Genomic DNA, 18428 nt, shown 5'->3' with positions numbered 1-18428 from the left:
AAGCCTCCCTGCTGGAGCCAGAATGTATAATCTTGTCTCTCCCTGGACATACCATTTCCTCTCTCACACTACTGTGCCTTGCTAATGCAGTTGTATTCATCCAGAATGCCTTCTTCATGTTTCTGTAACTGGACGGCTTCCACTTAAAGCACTGTGAATTCAAGGCTCAGCTCAGGCATATATTTTCAGTGAAGCCTTCCCATATCCTTTCAAAAAGTGGTTAATGTTCCTTCCCTGGATTTTTACAAAACTCCAGAAACTTCTTTTGCAACATCAATTCTATTTTAATTACATAACATATTTTTTTCTAGCTGAGATGGTGAATACTTTAGGGCAGAGATGATATCTTCTTTTTCTTTGTATCTTCAATGTTTTTAGCACAAAACTTGGAGCATGACAGATGCTCAGGGTAAATGCCTCTTCAATGAACTGATGAATTAATCATTCTGTTGGGACCACTGAGGAATAAACTTGAACTGAAGAAAAAAAATAAGTCATGTAGACTTGTCTTATCTGCTTCCTCACTCCATACTCCTTCAGCCTTTTTTACAAGGAGACCACTTTTCATTTTAGTGGTTCCTTTTTTGGCATTTATGTTATATGTAAAATAGAAAACCAAGATGATACTGAATATAATAAATACTGAATGAAAATAAAGATGATCTTGAAGCATGACATAAGCCTTGGTGAGACTGAAGAGTATTCCTTTTTTCTTCCATGTGCATATACCCAAAGAAACTATTTTACTTTCATTTTAATGTATGTCAAAGAACTATCACTCTGGGAAGCTAACATCTAGAGGAGGGGTTCTCAACCTTGGAGTCTTCTATCCCATGAACGTGCTCATCGGATATTTTGTAGATAAACCTTTTTGTGGGGAGAAGCCACAAAGGGGTCAATGACCAACCAGAAAGTTAGAGTCTATTCATTAGTACCTGGCAACACAAAGGGCTTCACAGTGACTCATATAAGGACCTTAAAAATCCTGCATTCAGCTAAGTTTAAAAAACTCATTATAAATGATTATACCAAATTCTCATGTGGTTGAGTGTATTATTATGAGGGAAGTTTTTTCTTTTTCTTTTTCATGGAAAAGATTCATGATTACCTCTCTACCTCAATTAAGAGTCAAAATATCTAGGTGATTCTGTATTTCCAAAAATTCCTAAAGAAAAGATGAATTATTTTTCTATAATGGGACATGAATAATGCAAAGAAATATTTATACATGTGCATATAGTAGATCAACAACATCTTAGCCCTAAGAAACTAAAATGTTTCTGGTGTACTTCAAACACTGTAATCTTACTCTAATATTCTAACTCAGTAATGAGAACAAACATAACAAAATTATGGTACTCTAAGCAATGTAAACCTTATAAATTTAATTTTTACCTGGGATTGTTTTTTAATGTATTTACTAAAAATTCATGTAGATCTATGCCAGTTGAATCAGTGTATTCTTGACTGGAATCTAAAAAACAACAACACAAAAACCCAGTATAAAGTTGTTTGAAAACAAATCCCTTTCCCTTTCAAACATGATGCATATCTTAAATAAAATGAGATGCCCCACATGGGAAAAAATTGACAAATTAGGAAAAGGGAATTTATGATGAACTCAGATGACCACAAGCTTTCTACTTGCATATAATGAACATGACATCAATTTATGTAACTGCATGTATATGCATGTTCTTAAATTTTTTTTACATGTGCCAGTTTTATTTATTCTAAATTCTTTAAGACTCTTTTATATAAACATGACAGATCTCATGATCAACAATGCCTCCATGAGTTAAAAATTAGAATGAATGAAATAATCATCTACATTTAGTGCAAATTAAGACAGCTTAGTTCAGTTATGAATATAAGTAGAGGCAATGATTTAGAAGTAGGTAGGAATTCTAGTTCTGAAAGAACATTTAATTAAATTTGATCAGGTCTATCATCAAAATAGTCTATCCTTTCAAAATAGTTTTCCAGTTCTTCCCCTTAAATGTAATAAACTTATGCTGTTTAATACCGGCAAATGTAACTGGGTTTATAAATTAAAGAAACATTTTTATTGACTTACAATGCTAGATGGTGGTGGAGTTCTTTGAAATTGATTATGAAAGATAAGCATTCTGGGTTTCCAAGAATATTCTTACTAGATACTGAGTATTTTGGCATCGGCTCATTGTATCATAAAGAATTAAAGAGTAATACTATTTTTAATGGAATCAGATATTCAGATTATAGTGATTCCAGTATTTCATTATGAGAGACCAGTAAGAGGTCAAGACAGTTGCCTGCCTCAGTGATTCTGACATATGTTGCAGATTTTTGGCTGAAGCATCTTACTCACGTTCAGGTTTATGTTATGCCATTTTGCTCAGATAAGCAAAAGTTTTATCATCCCTTCAGTCTGTCCTGTTGGCATTTTTACTACAGATATACCATACATAGTTTTTCCAGGAATAAAGGATGGAATTATTGATGGTGAAATTAAAATTTTGTTTGAAAACACAGAAATAAATCGCAAACCTCTTGATAACATTTTTCTGGGCAACTTATCACTGGCTTTTTCTTTTTCTGCTTCATCTTTTGAGGGCTTCTCCTCTTTTTCAAATGATTGCGTTAACTGGATCTGAATTTTCTCCTGTTGGAAGGCAAAATCAGTTATAAATGAATATATAAAGCAATTCAGTTCATACCACATTTTTATATTTTTTGAATAATATAAAACTGTATGGAGGAGGAAAAGGACTAAGATTTTTATGTTATCCAATTAGATTCTTCAAAATGAAATACAATTTATTTTTACTACTTTCATCAAAGTCCTGATACAACATGTTAAAATTAATATTTTGAGTTTAATATATTAATTGAAACACATCTTCAAAATTATCTCAGAGAATATAAATATTTTCTATATTACTTTGAATGTAACTACTTGTAAAACCCCTGCAGAGTCAGAAGCAAGGTCTTCTTAACCTATTTTGTTACTGGAGAAGCCACGGCCTAACAAAATAATAATTATCATCAACCATGACAGTAGGAGTGAGTGTCAAGTCAATACTTAACAAAAAATAGTTTTTTGAGTATCCTATATAATTTCATACTCCCCCCATTCTCTTGCCATATAAAAATGTAGGTACAAACTTTCCAAAACCAAATGCATACAAATGATTATTTTTAATTTATGATTTACACATTATTGTTCCTCCTTCCATCACCACAAAGATGGAAGGATTTCAAACAAGATTGTTTTCCTTCAGGGTATGTAATACTAACCATGAAGTAATCATTTCTATAAAACAGAAAAGAAGAAACTCTACATTCCATTTCAAAAATTATGTCTTTACATGTAATTTCTGAATCCAAAGAAATTCTTGGAAGTGAATTCACATAGCCTAAAAAGGTAAAATAAAATTTAAAAAATCACACAGCTCTGTTTATTCAGGCAGAATTATGAAGGCAGAATAACTTCCAGACCATTTTTACTAAAGACAGAGGTATGATCTATTTGCAGACTAAATGATACTATTATTTATTGATGAAAAACATAGATTAGACAATTACTTCACTTTTCTGGGTGATGGATATGGTGGAAATAGGTCTATTAAGTCAACATCAAAGGGGATATAAATTTTAGGAGTTGAACTTGCAGCCACAGAATTTTATTAACCTATCTGCCCCCCCCCCCCACACATAATTCTTTAAAAAATGTTTGGCAGAACTTCAGATCAAATATATATATATATATATATATTTTTTTTTTTTTTTTCTGCCTATAGGGTTGCTGACTACTAATTTTATCTCCTTTTAATTCTGTTCCCATTCTATCGCAGTTAAATTTGTGGTTAGAATATAGGGCAAACTGCATGCGCAATTTTTACTAGAATGATGAATACTTGCTTTATACTCTTTGTCCTGCTTACTAAACTTCACACATTAATCAACCTCAACACCTGGTAAGTCATTTTTCTCATTATGACTAATTTTTGAATCCACTTTTCTTATTCTATCCCTAAATGTAAAACAGATATTTAAAAATGAATCCCAGAACTGTATTTCAGACGTAGAATATTACAGAAGTTTTCCTGACTTACAGATTCTACTCCTACTCAAGAATAAGATATGGAATCCAGATTGATGGAAAAGATTTCACATTTAGATCTTCACCAAAAGGAGCGTCCACTGGCTATCATATTTCATTTTAAAGTTCCCTTCCCAGAGCCCTATATTTTAAGTACAGATATTAAATTATTTCATTAAGATGAGCTGTATTTAAAAATCCAGTAGGCTTCGTATACCAAGGCCCTGCTTTCAGTTGGTACTGAGGCCTTGTTTTTAAGTAGCAAATAAATGCGACATATTTTAAACTCAGTAGTCCTTTTAAATGAGCTCTTCTGACTATAAATAACTGGAAGGATAGCAACATCTCCATAGGAAGCTGTAATTCCTTTACTCTTCACTCTGTCATTCACATCTGTTATTGAGGTCACTTCCCTCTCATAAGCTCTCATAAGACACAAGTGACATCTCTCTTTTAATTGCCTCTCAACCTTTTGAATAATGAGTTTTATTCTAGATTAATTCCTCAAAAATCACATTCCGAAGCAGGCATTATTAGTTGAAAAGTGTCTCTACTGCCAAGAATGAGATACTACCATATTTCATGAGAAATAGTTCATTTTCTAATTCCCATTCAGGTGCAATTTAGTTAACTTAAGGCTTGGAAGAAGATGATTTTCTACTAAAAGGAATATCTTTTGCTCAGAGAGAATAATAATGGGTTATTATGTGAAAAAAAAAAAGACTGTATCCAAGAGAAACTGAGAATCTATTAAGTGGAATACTGAACTCTGGCATAAAAACCTTATACTCATTATTCACATGCTGTAACTCAGCTTTTTGAACTTTATATAAACACAAAAATTACCTCTGAAAATTACCTCTGATCAATAATATATACATAATATGCAACATACACTTTTTTTTTTGCAACATACATTCTTGATATTTTTTTCTCATATATATTTTCACTAGATGTACTTATGTAGTGCTGTGAGAATTTTCCCTCTAATATTTTTCAGATCAGGTTAAAACGTGAATAAAACCAAAGATCACATTACACTTTTTCTCAAAAGGTATGCACTTTTTCCCTATTAACAGTCTTATAAATGCCTGACCCTTCTCATTTCCTCAATATCCTTGTATTAATTCCATGAGGCTAAGATGGTGCAACATTTTAGTCAACGGAATGAAGAAATGAATATTCAAAAAACATCACAATATCCACTGCTCCACCTTGTATAGGTGTTCTTTACTGACTCATACAATATAACTTTTAAAATTGCTATTTCAAAAAAATTCCATTGATTTCTTCCAAGGTGTACCATAACTCTTCAGCTGTGTCAATAACCATGTAAAAGCCAAAGGTTAACATTTAGAAATGTTCTCTCCAATAAGATAAAATATTTTGATATTTTGCTTCTTGCTAGAAAGTTATTTTATTACTAAAGTGTATCTACTTTATAGAAGAGATAACTCTACTATCAATGTAGTTAAATTTTAAATAAAAATCACAAATTTTGAACACTATATTCCCAACACTTGAACAAATTTGTATATATTCTTTATTGACAATAAACAACTTATTCTCAAAATCTTCCTTTTCTTGTATTTTGGGAACAAAGAAGCGGAGTACTTCAGAGAACTTGACATGTTCTAAATATGTGACAACTATCTTCAATATCTATAATAGGCTTTTGAGGGTATAATTGCCATTTATTTAAAAAAAAAAAAAAAGATGTACAACCTGCCATGGCCTACTTTCCCCTTCCTCTTTTTAGTCACCATTTTTTAAACAACCACAGGTTGCTTCAATTCTTTGAAAATGGATTATTGGGATATAAGGGGATTTCAGACTGCTCAAACTGTTAAGAAGTACAACAAACCACAAACAGGCAAAGTTATCACACTGATAAAACCACTGTTTGAGGGTCCTAAAAAACTTATGTATAAATGTCCAAGGTAACATGAGATGAAGATCAGTGCACAGCTGAGTTTATCAGAAAAGTAAAGTCAGAACATTAAAAAGAATAAAAAAGGCAAACTGAACTGTTTGCTTGAACCTCAGCTGTTCAACATTTATAAGCACAGACAGAAGAGAAATTAGAAGTATTAAACTAACAAAGAGAAAAAAAAATAAAAAAGAAGTATTAAACTATTACAGCCAACCTAACTAGAAAACTGGCTTCACCATGCGTTCAGGTTAATAAGTAAAATAATACATCAAGCCAAAGTCTTGGTTAAGTCTCCTCTTCACACACAAGCAGTTAAGTGTTTAACACATTTATAAAAGCCAGAATCAAAAGGACAAATTTCACCACTGGAAGTACCACTTTCATATTCTATGACTTTTCAATAATAATATATAATCTTTCAAAGCCATATTCCCATCTAAATATATAAATCCCTACATTTTTCCAGAGAGAGGCAACTGCACTAAGCCTTAGATTGAAGTAACAGGGCTTTCCCACATCTGTATCTTCGGTGGTAAGTATTATGAAATGTTTCACTCATTAAAAAAAAACAAATGAATGAAAACACATACATAATGCACACACATGCATATACAACTTTTATTTAACCTTATGAAAAAATATTCTCCAGGAAGCAGGTTACTGCACCATGTCTTTAAATAACAATATTTGGTTTTCTTTTCTTTTTTTTTTTTTTTTTTTTTACCTGGTTCTCCTGTGATATCTCAGCTGTAGGGGGTGGTGGAGATTCTTCACACACTGCAAGGCTCCGAACTAGCTTTAACTTTGAGCTTGACTAAAGAAAAGTATTTAAAATTAACACTACATTTCACAAATCTAGGGCATATCCAAAAGCCCCCTAGAGTTTCTTAAGTTTCTTTATAGTTTCTGGCATGTATAAAAGTAGGTGAAATGCATAAGTTAAATATATCATTAAGTATCACTAAAACCCTTTGTTAAAAGTGAAAACAAGTAACTGCAGTTTTGAAAACTGTAGCAATAGCAAGAATGGGACTAATTCCAATTTCAAAACCCAAATGGTGAGAAAGCCATTTTCTCTATAGATAGAGAACCATTAAAGATATAAAAGCAATGCACAAAAGCGACTAGGCAAGACAAAAACCCCAAATAAAACAAAATAAGCTTTCTGCCCCAAACAAAATATGACAAAACTAAACTGAATGCAGCGCTGTATGAAAACAAGGATTCATCAAGCATGAAGGAAGGCCCTTGGCATGCCAGCACAAAATATTTACTATACCTTAGACCTTTTTCCTGTCTGTCCAAATGACTGCAATGGCCGCTGAACACACAAGAAAGATTTGTATTAAATTTCATACTGAAACAGAGTTTGTTGCTTAATTCACAGTCCTAAACCACAGAGGAAACTACTTGCACAAAGTATTGGAAATGAGGAAATCAAAGTCGGTTTTAAGTAAAAAAAGTATTGATTCCTCCCAGAAGCACACTTGTGGAAGATTCCCTAAAATCATTCTGCGGGTTGGCATTTTCTTCAAGTCAGCAAATGGTCACAATTTCCGTGTTAGCTGAGCTCAACGGAACTTGTAAGGTAAACTTCTTAGGTGGCACCAAAATAATATACACTTAAGTTTATTTTATAATACATTTCACTTTATTTTTTTTTTTTTAATACATTTCACTTTAACTAAGGTTAGGGAAACACACACATACACACACACACACACACACACACACACGCATGCAAACCCTGAGGGATTTTAAGTAGCTGTGCTTAGAAAAGTTCCAAACTTATTAAGAAGAATGAATGTTTCAAATGCACACTGCGTCAGAGTACAACTCTCTATCAACAGAGACTTTTCACTGTTAGAAGTACACCACCAGTTTGTGATGGTCTAGGGTAAGGCAATGAGGCAGAAATGAAGAAAAAAGAGCAGAGTTACAGTGTGCATGTTCATGCAGCATGAGTGTAAGATCGTCAGTCACATGACTGGGACAGCTGCTGGGGCAACCAGCTCTAGTTTGTGATACTAGGTTTTGCCTCAGGAAAGCTGAAACGCCTATGAAATAGAGCCAGATAGATAGGTTTTAAACACACTTTACTTCCCCCCACCTCCTCCAATCTACCTCTCTAGCCCCAATACCAAACAGGAATCTGTCATTCATATGTATTAAAACCAAGAAGCTAGTTTGGTACCAAACATAAAACAGAAAGATCTTTAACACCTAGATTAGTATGCTTCACATATGAAATAAAGCCATTTCATTCCAACATCCACGAAAGCCTTCTGTAAAACCAACAGAAATGAGAATCTCCAGTACCAGTGTCTCCTGTCCCCCTTTTTGTACCCAAGGTTCTTGAAAGATAAGCAGCCCTGGATTTTGGGGATTTTTGTCCCTGGATTATACATACTACAAATTTGGCAGTGACAACAAAAGGAAAATAGAAAAAATAAAGAAAAATGACTTTCCATGTCTTATACAGAAGAAAATGGCATTTAAGGGCTCCCAAATGCACATGTCAGTGCTGCCAAGGAGAATTTCCACATGTTGGAACTGTCCTCGGTTCTTATTTACTTTCTCCTTTAGTTAGTTCAAAAGGATTTATAACAGTCTAAAAATAGAATTTAAAAAGTTATGCCATATAATGGAGGGCTTATAAGCAAAAAAGTGGGAGAAAATCAACAGATGAATACTAGAAAATGCACAAAACTGAGTTCCAAGGTATTAGAAGAAAAAAAGAATCTGTGACTTTAAAAACTTTAAAATTTTAAATAAAAGAGATGATTAAGTGGCAATATGAACTATATTTCCTATGCAGGAGGATTGAATTGATCCTGATCAAATTTTTTCGGTTTATTCTTATCTGTATAAAAGTTCAAACTATTTGTACTGATTTTCAAGGCTCTCGAATAGGTTCAGTTAAAAAGGAGATTTTAAAAGGGGTTTTGTAAAAACCTAAAGCGCGCTCTCTCTCTCTCTCTCTCTATATATATATATATATGAGATTATTAAAGGTTAGGAATCTAGCATGTCAGAAAACCAATGTCCTATCTCTGCTCACTAGCCATAAGATTTTACCTAAAAAAAAAAGTGAAGATACAAAGATACTGTATGTTATTCCTATAGTAATGGTTTAGTTTTCATAGACATACATGCATTCACAAGCTCAGTTTTAATTCATAAGGAACCTTTGATGAAGATGAAAAGAGAGAGGTAAAATTATTTAATAAACATGTTCTGAGTTCCTGCTTATATACAAGACACTGCCAGGCACTGGGGTTACACAGATGAATAAGACAGTTTCTGGTTTCAAGAACCTTACAGTCTAAGTTCAGAATTACTGAACAGTCAAACAGAACCCAAGATCTTCAGAATTTTAGTCTATTTTACTTTTACATCAGACCTATAAAAAACCTTCTTATGGATCAAATACTCCCTTTGACAGAATACTAAAGATGGTATCCCAAAATTCCCATCCCCTGATCACTTAATCAAATTCTAACCTAGGTAAGGCTGTGAAGGGTTTTATAGATATTAAAGTCCCAAGAAGTTGATGTTAAGATACAGAGAGAGCTCAGCTGGGTCTGATCCAATCAAGAGAGCCCTTTAAAAGCTGAACGTTTACTTTGGGAGCCGAAAGGCAAGTCAGAAACAAAGGGTGAGAAGGACCGTCATGACACACCATTGCTGGCTTCTGGAGAGACACAGTCTGGAGAGACTGTGGGAGGACTGCAGGCAGGTTCTAGGAGCCAACTGGCCCTCAGCTGAGAAGTCAGTCAGGAAATGTGATTTCACACTTAGAGCCAGCTGCAAGGTACTAGGTTATGCCAGCAACTGGAATGAGCGTGAAAGCAAATTCTTCTCCCAAGCCTTCAGGAGGCCCAGCCTGGCCAACACCTTTGATTTGGGCATTAGAAACCTTAGTCAAAGAACTCAGCGGAGCCCAACTTAGCTTCTTATCTACAGAATTGTGAATTGACAAGTGGGTGTTCTTTTAAGCATCTAAGTTTATAGTAATATGCTATGCTGCAACAGAAAACAAACACACCACTACTTAAATAGATTATAACTTGCTGAAGTAGCATTATTCAATAAAAATCAGTTGTAATTTCACTTCAAAAAGCAAAGAACTGAAATTACATAATAAATTCATGAGAAAACAAGTTGTTTATAAAAGTAAACAGCCTTTGTTTTATATTTTGGTATCAATTTGGCAGCCAGATTTGGCTTTAAATAGGAATAAAATTATTTAAAAAATGCATCTGATTATTTAAAGCATGTTCACCTTTTCCCCAATTTTTTAACCAGAAAATTACACATAAAATTTGCCATCTTAACAATTAAGTATGCATTCATAATGTGCAACCATCACTACCATCCATATCCATTAACTCTTCCATCCTGTAAAACTGAAACTCTATACCTATTAAATATAACTCCCCATTCCCTTCTTCCCACAACCCCTGGCAATCACCATTCTACTGTCTTAATGTTCTGGCTATATGAAGTACTTCATGTAAGTGGAATCATATAGTATTTGCCTTTTGTGATTGAATTATTTCACTTAGCATAATGATCTCAAGGTTGATTGATGTTATAGCATATTGCAGAATTTCCTTCCTAAGGCTGAGTAATATTCCATTGTATGTATATAGCAAAATGTGCTTATCTATTCATCTGCTGATGAGTGCATTTGGGTTGATTCACGTTTCAGCTATTGTGAATAATGCTGCCAAGAACATGGGCATACAAGTATCTATTCAAAATTCTTTCAATTTTTGGGGGGTATATAAACTTAAAAGTGGAATTGCTAGATCATATGATAATTCTATTTTTAATTTTTTGAAGAACTGCTATATATACTGTCTTCCATAGTGGCTGTCCCATTTTAAATTCTCACCAAGTGTACAAGGTTTCAATTCCTCCGCATCTGTTTTCTAGTTTTTGATATCTACCCTAATGGGTGTGAAGTAGTAGGTCATTGTAGTTTTTTGCTTTTCTCTAATGATTAATGAGGATGTGTATTTTTTCATGTACTTATTGGCCACTCATAGATCTTCTTTAGAGAAATATCTCCAAGGACCATTAGAGGACCATTTTTTAATAGTGTTGTTTAGGTTATGCTTGTGTTTTTTGGAATTCCCTATATAGTCTGGTTATTAATCACTTGTCAGATACAAGATTTACAAATGTTTTCTCCTACAGGTTGTCTTTTTACTCTCCTGACAGTGTCTTTTTTTTTTTTCCTTTTTTTTTTTTAATAAATTTTTATTTATTTATGATAGTCAGAGAGAGAGAGAGGCAGAGACACAGGCAGAGGGAGAAGCAGGCTCCATGCACCGGGAGCCCGACGTGGGATTTGATCCTGGGTCTTCAGGATCGCGCCCTGGGCCAAAGGCAGGCACCAAACCGCTGCGCCACCTAGGGATCCCTTTTTTTTTTTTTGACAGTGTCTTTTAATGTACAATTCAAAAAGGTTTTCATGAAGTCCAATTTGTCTTTTTTTTTTTTTTTCTTTTGCTGCCTGTGCCTTTGGGTGTCATATCCAAGAAATCATTGCTAAATCCAATGTTGTAAAGCTTTTGTCCCAAGTAATTGCCCTCCTCGTTTTAGAGATTTTGACTTTTATTCCCTTTGGTATCCTGATTAAAGATCAGTAAGAATTATGCTTTATAAACACTGCATTATTATATCAAAATATGGCTTTACATTGATTGCATATGGAGAAAAATTAACATTGAAATTTAGGCAATAACTACATATGCAAACCAAGCACATTACTCCAACACAGCCCTTAGTTTAAAAAGCTGTTTCAGTTAGGTGAAAATTGACATTGCTGCATGGGGTCAGTAATTGCTTTGAACATCTGTTATATTTGTACAAGATTAATCTCTTCAGAGACCATGATTCTGATAGGGTGGAGTCATCTGTGTTGGCCCCTTTCATGGAATAGTAGAGCCCCTCAATTAAGAAAGCAAGGTGGTTCAGGGCACACAGCAAGATGGTCCTCAAATCACTTTTAACTCAGGGCCAACAATATTTTAAAAATCTTGATTAGCCATCCTGCAGTAAGCCTCCATCATAGTTTTCTGTTGAGAAAAACTACTTATGGCAAGAATCATGTTAAACCAAGATTCATCTGACCCTAGTCTCCCTCACCAGCTTGATAAGAGATGCTGAGTATCTTTCCTGAGTCAACAGGTGGCATATATGCATGTGAGTTTAGCATTATACTTTCCCTTTCTAAAACCCATCCACTCTGAGAACACTCTGGCTTTCTTTTTTTTTTTTTTTTTTATTTATTTATGATAGTCACACACAGAGAGAGAGAGGCAGAGACATAGGCAGAGAGAGAGGCAGGCTCCATGCACCGGGAGCCCGATGTGGGATTCGATCCTGGGTCTCCAGGATCGCGCCCTGGGCCAAAGGCAGGCGCCAAACCGCTGCGCCACGCAGGGATCCCCACTCTGGCTTTCTTATCTCACTCTTACCAGTCAAGTCTCACAAATTAGGCAGCAAGTCTATGCCTTGGACAGGGATGCCCCCCGAAGTATCCTCATTTTTGCAAATGTTGTAGCATCTACAAGACTAAGCAAAGAGAGTCTGAGTTCACTGTAAAATGCACTGAAACACTGATGCTTTTAGGGTAGTTGAGCAAAAATGAGGCTTTACTGCTCTGGAAAAACCAAATGGAGGTAGAGGGCTAGAAGGTGAGTCTCAGTTATGCCTCTAGGTCTCTAGGTGATCCTGGGCAATTCATTTCCATCAGTGTAGGTTATCTGGAAAATGGAAGCGGTACTCAGATGAGCTTTAGAAACTTTAGCTGTGACTCTTGACTTTTATGAATTTACCTCCAACATTGTGGGTCACTACTTTGAGCTTTTCTCACCAACTCGGAATCGTTTTTGGAAGAAATGTAAATGTGATTGAGGGCACCTCTTCTCCCTCCAAGGCATGTCTTCCTCAGGTTCGTAAGGGGTGATGGTGGTGATAATCTCCCCACATGTCCATGGTTTTCAAAAGGAAACCCATCTACCCTGAACCCAAAAACATACTTTCAGTTTCCAAGCACTGGATCTGGCTCCAGAAGACTATTAATATAGTCTTGTCTCAGATCGACTCTTTTCTTGAAAATGCCACATTCCCTCTCTGGTAATACTGAACCAACCCAGTGACTTTCCTCCTGTTGTCTGTGGGGCCATGATCAGCGTATCACTGCTCTGGGCTGTGTATGTTTCTGCTGAAAACGTCCACGGGTCAGGGAGTTTGGTGTGACTAATCATTTGGTTGGGGTAGCTTCCATTGCTTAATGGTTGTTTTCCTTTATTAGTGTTGTTGCTTTTGCTTTAGGCATCTAACACCTCACTGTTCAAAGTACAGCCCATTGGCCTGGGAACTGGGAGGTTGTTGAGATGCAGAATCTTGGAGGTATCAACCCACACCTTCTTCAGTATGTTTTGTGGCTTTGCAGTATTCACTCTGACCTCCTTAAAGTTGTCAACTTTTAACAGATCTGTCTGGCAGCTCCAGCTTCACGGCCTCTTCTGTCTCAGGTGTGCAGACTGCAGCATATATCCCTGGGAACTGGGATGTCGGAGGTGGAGCCTTGGCTGGCCCCTTTGGTGTCATATTTAAGAAATCACTGCCAAATCCAATGTCATGATGCATTTCCCCCTGTTTCTTCTAAGAGTTTCATATTTTAGTTCTTATTTTTAGGGTTTTCATCCATTTTGTATTAATTTTTGTATATGGCATTAAATAAAGCTCCAACTTCCTTCTTTTGCATGTGGATATCCAGGTATCCCAGTCACCTTTTGCTGAGAAGACTGTCCTTTCTCCATGGTGTTGGCAAATCTTCTCAAAAATCATTTGACTGTGTATGGAATTCAAGAGTCTATTTCTGGGATCCTTATTTTATTACATTGGTCTATATGTCTGTCTTTATGCAGTACTACATGGTTTCGATTACTGTAGCTTTGATGTAACTTGTGAAATTTAAATGTGTGAGTCCTCTAATTTTGTTCTTTTTCAAGATTGTTTTGGTGGGTGTAGGGTGGAGTGAAATGAGTAAAAGGAATTAAGGAGTACAAATGCCAGTTACAAAGTAAGTTACAGGGGATGTTATGTACAACATGGGGAATATATTAATTTTGTATGCCGACAGATGGTAACTAGATTTATTGAGGTATACATTTTACAGTGTATACAAAGGCTAAATCACTATGTTGTACACCTGAAGCTAATATACTGTATGTCAAATAATCCTCAATTAAAAAATTATTTTAGCTATTCTGGGTGCTATGAGATTCCCCACGAATTTCAGAATGGTTTTTTTTTTTTTTTTTTAACTTCAGCAAAAAATGTCATTTGGATTTTGATAGGGATCGCATTAAATCTGCAGATCACTTTGCATACTGACATTTTAACAATATCAAATCTGTTCATAAACATGGGATGTGTTTCTATTTAGTTATGGAATCTTTAAGCATTGCTATATAGTTTTCATTGTACAAGTCTTTTATCTCCTTGATTAAGTTAATTCCTAAGTTTTTTTTTTTTTTTTTAAGGCGAGGGCAGAGGGAGAGCAAGAGAATCTTAAGCAGGCTCCACCTCACCACCCTGAGATCATGACCTGAGCCAAAATCAAAGAGTTGGACAGTTAACCAACTGAGCCACCCAGGAGACCCTGGAATTACTTTTTGAAATGTGTGGTAGAATTTACCAGTACAGCCATCAGGTCCAGGGCTCTCCTCTGCTACAAGATTTTTGATTACTGATTGAATCTCCTTACTAGTTACAGGTCTATTCAGATTTTGTTTCTTCATGATTTAGTCTTGCTAGGTTTTAGGTTTCTGGGATTTGTCTATTTCACCCAGACTATTCAATTTGTTGATGCACATTCGTAGTACCCTCTTTTAATCCTTTTATTTTGTAGAATTGGTAGTAATGTTCCCACTTTCATTTCTGATTTTAGTAACTTGAGTTGTGTTTTTTCTTAGTCCATCTACCTAAAGTTTTGTCAATTTTGTTAATCTTTCTGAAGAACTGACTTCTGGTTTCATTGATTTTTCTCTACTGTTTTGCTTTTCATTTTTACCAGAATTTCATTGTCACAGTAAAAATGTGGCAAGTTGTTTAACAGACCTTGACATCTCTAGATGCTAAGGGACAAGGTTCCCAATTTATAATTAACATTGTTTGACTTAAAACATGTATTAGGCCAATAAATGGCATGCAGAATATGAAATATGTTATAGGAGTTTCAGTTTGAAACGGGTATTAATACACTGTCAGACTATGAGCTATGAGCCTGGAGAAAAAGTGAGGTTCAGTAATAAGTGATTAAGGTGTAATATTACAATAAATGTAGATTATTCTTAAATATACTACTTTGTAGATTAAATTTTGAAAGGAAAGAAAAACAAACATTATTGATTATTTCAGTACTTTGGTTTCTTGTTTAAAATAAAGGATCTTTAAACAGATCTAAAATTTATTTCAGAATACGAATGTGGAAGGATTTTCAAAACATTATTTGTAACTTAAAGGCTAACCCAAACCAGAGAGTTTTAAACTAACAACAAAACAAACAGAAACTTAAGTCTATGCAATCAACTTAAAATAAAGAAATGGTACAGAGGGTTTTGGGGTTTTTGATTTTTGCTTACCATAAATGTCTTTTTTGGTCCAATAGTTTCATTAGTTTTCTTTACCTATCCCTGAACTACTAAGAACAGTTTTGTTTGAAGGCTCTTTATTATAAAAGAAAACTGAAAAAAAAAAAAAAAAAAAAAAAAAAAAGAAAAGAAAACTGAAGGAAAAAAAAAAAAAAACCCATGGAAGTACAGAAACGATAAACCATGAAAATTAAGTACTGTTAAGAAAGAATAATCTTTATGAGTTATACTGTGTGTTAGCATATAAAAACAGCCACCAATTAATGACCCAATTAAGAGGAAATCTATTTCAAAAAGGGGATCATTTTTCATCTGTAATTACTATGAACTAAATGTAATTACTACGAACAAACTAAAACTGTAACGGCTGAAATGTTTCAACTAAGACTCTTAACATACCTTGAAGAGTTTATTAATTCTCACTACATTTCAAGGTAATTGTTAAGGGTTAATGGTAAATATGGGGGAGGAAATAATGAATTAAAGTGTTGAATGTCTAGCTAAAGATCAGCAGCAATAAAAACCGTAGAGTCGGGCTAATCATCTCCACTGAAATAATAGAAAACAAGTTTTCTTAGTTGGAAGATAGGACTTTTAAATCAATAAACTGACAAACCAACACCAATCACTAATTGGTTTATACTATTTAACACCTGGAGTTTTGAGTAAAACAACACAGGGTTAAATATGCAAAGACCTAAATCTTAGACTTTAAGGAAAAGTCCATGCAGAAACTAAAATCTAGCTGGTTTACAGTTACCGCTTCTATTAAAGATAAAGAATCTCAGCATCCTATTGGTGATATACATGGAAATTACTGGAGAAAATAACAATATTACATAAAAATACTCCTACATCTATAAGAAGTGAACTTCTTTATACATGTAATCATGAAGCACGAAAAGTAAATGGGTATATAAGTGCTAGCTATCTTATATGCATTCTACCCAGGTTCAATAAGGAAAAGTACCAAATCCTTGAAATAATTTAAAAATTAAGGTGCACTATGGGAAGTGAATTTTAGTTTTAAAAGTTGAACTCATTAAATATTAATAAAAGACAATAAAAGTACAGTATACAGATCTAAAACTTAATGCAAAGAAATAAAAAACTGTTAAAATTTTGGGGCGCTTATGTCAAGAAGTAAATTTTTTATTACTAAAAGAAAAGGATGTTTTGTGGCAATAAAAGGAACAAAATGGGAAGTAATATAGTTGTGTTACTGCTAATAAATAATTACATGCTGATGAATATAAACATCGTTTTAAGAGAATCAACCATTTGCTAGGCTCTTAACTATATACCAGGTATACTATTATATACATCCTTTATATCTTTGTTAGACAAATAGGAAAACAGTTAAGATTTGTATGATTTTATATAGACAGACTTTTATTCAACCCTTTAAATAAAAAAATTTTAGCATGTTTTATCAATTAAGGAATTTAATGCCCATTAACCTCCTGCTGATGTGTGGCTGTATCTTGAGTTTTTCTGATAACCTTATTAGATTGCCATTGCTTTATTGTCTCTTACATGCCCCATCTTCCCCTTTTTAAAGAAATGCACTGGAACTAATTTTAACTTGGGGATACAAGATGTAAGAGTTTCATCTTGATTATCAAAGGACTTACTATCGAAACTGAGAATACTAAACATCTAATTCAACTGATTCTGTGTCTGGAAAATTCACTCGTGTATCAGAAGCTGTCTATGCACTTTGGCACATAAAGGCCTAGTTGTTAACAAAAATCAGTTCTCATTTCCTTCACAACAAAGGTTACCAACACAAATTGAATTAGCCATCCTTTTGTTCAATAAATAGTTTGTCAGGAGAATGATCATTGTTTAAATTGACCTAAAATATGTTTTGGACCATGTTTACATACACATGTACATGGATGAACACCCCTAGACAAAACATTTGTTAAGTAAAAAGATGCCACTGTATAAGGATGGGAAAGTTGAGTATGAAGCATTAATAAGTAAGCAGAGTACAAGATTTCTAATTTCACATTTCAAATAAATGACTGCAAAAAAACAACACAAGTAATTCCTAAATTTAATCTGTGAATTCTATCTCTGGGAAAAACCAAACACCAGATGTCATATAAATCAGTTATAAAAAGAAAATTAAACACTTCCCACCTGCCCCCACTATTCATCCCATATTAAAGATTAGTTGTAGTCAAACAAAAGTTAGAAACTTGACTCCTCACCACCCTAATCTTCTAAGTACTTCATAATCATATAAAGTCCAATATGCAACTTAAGATTTGCAATAGGAATAGTGTGTGGCAGTAGAAAAGTTACTTAATCAAAAACTCTGCACAATTATCTTGGACCATAATCAACAGTTCAGAACAACCCCACAGCAATTACTTGAATAAGTTAATTTCTTGATATTAATGCACACAGATTGCTTAGCACTAAGGTATTCTTTTTTCCTCTATTATTTAATTTATTTATTACTTTTTAAAAAAACTTAAATTCAATTAACATATGATCTATTATTGGTTTCAGAGGTCAGGGATTCATCAGTCATATAACACCCAGTGCTCATTACATCACGTGCCCTCCTGAATATCCATTACCCAGCTACCCAACCCATTGCCCCATCCTCCTCCCTTCTAGCAATCCTCAGTTTGTTTCCCATGATTAAGAGTCTAGTACAGCTTGTTTCCCTCTTTGATCTCATCTTTATATTTTCTTCTCTTCCCCCATGATCCTCTTT

General features: G+C 34.2%; 1 protein-coding gene across 15 annotated transcripts in view; it reads right to left on the bottom strand.

The window, feature by feature from the left end:
- R3HDM1 (R3H domain containing 1) overlaps positions 1 to 18428 on the bottom strand; it is a 199467-nt gene that overhangs the window by 105130 nt on the left and 75909 nt on the right. For 11 of the 15 annotated variants that reach the window (XM_038565078.1, XM_038565077.1, XM_038565079.1 and 8 more), the window contains 4 exons: positions 7297 to 7338; positions 6742 to 6831; positions 2530 to 2644; positions 1396 to 1474 (listed from right to left, as the gene is read on the bottom strand). In XM_038565078.1, the coding sequence (XP_038421006.1) occupies positions 1396 to 1474; positions 2530 to 2644; positions 6742 to 6831; positions 7297 to 7338 (326 nt within the window). Of the gene's footprint in view, positions 1 to 1395; positions 1475 to 2529; positions 2645 to 6741; positions 6832 to 7296; positions 7339 to 18428 lie in introns of those variants that run through there. The other 4 variants (XM_038565086.1, XM_038565091.1, XM_038565080.1 and 1 more) reach the window with 3 other exon arrangements.

This window comes from Canis lupus, chromosome 19 (assembly GCF_011100685.1).
Source record: "Canis lupus familiaris isolate Mischka breed German Shepherd chromosome 19, alternate assembly UU_Cfam_GSD_1.0, whole genome shotgun sequence".
NCBI lineage: Eukaryota > Metazoa > Chordata > Mammalia > Carnivora > Canidae > Canis > Canis lupus.
Note: the sequence above shows the minus strand (reverse complement) of the source record. Positions and strands in the feature narration are given on the sequence as shown.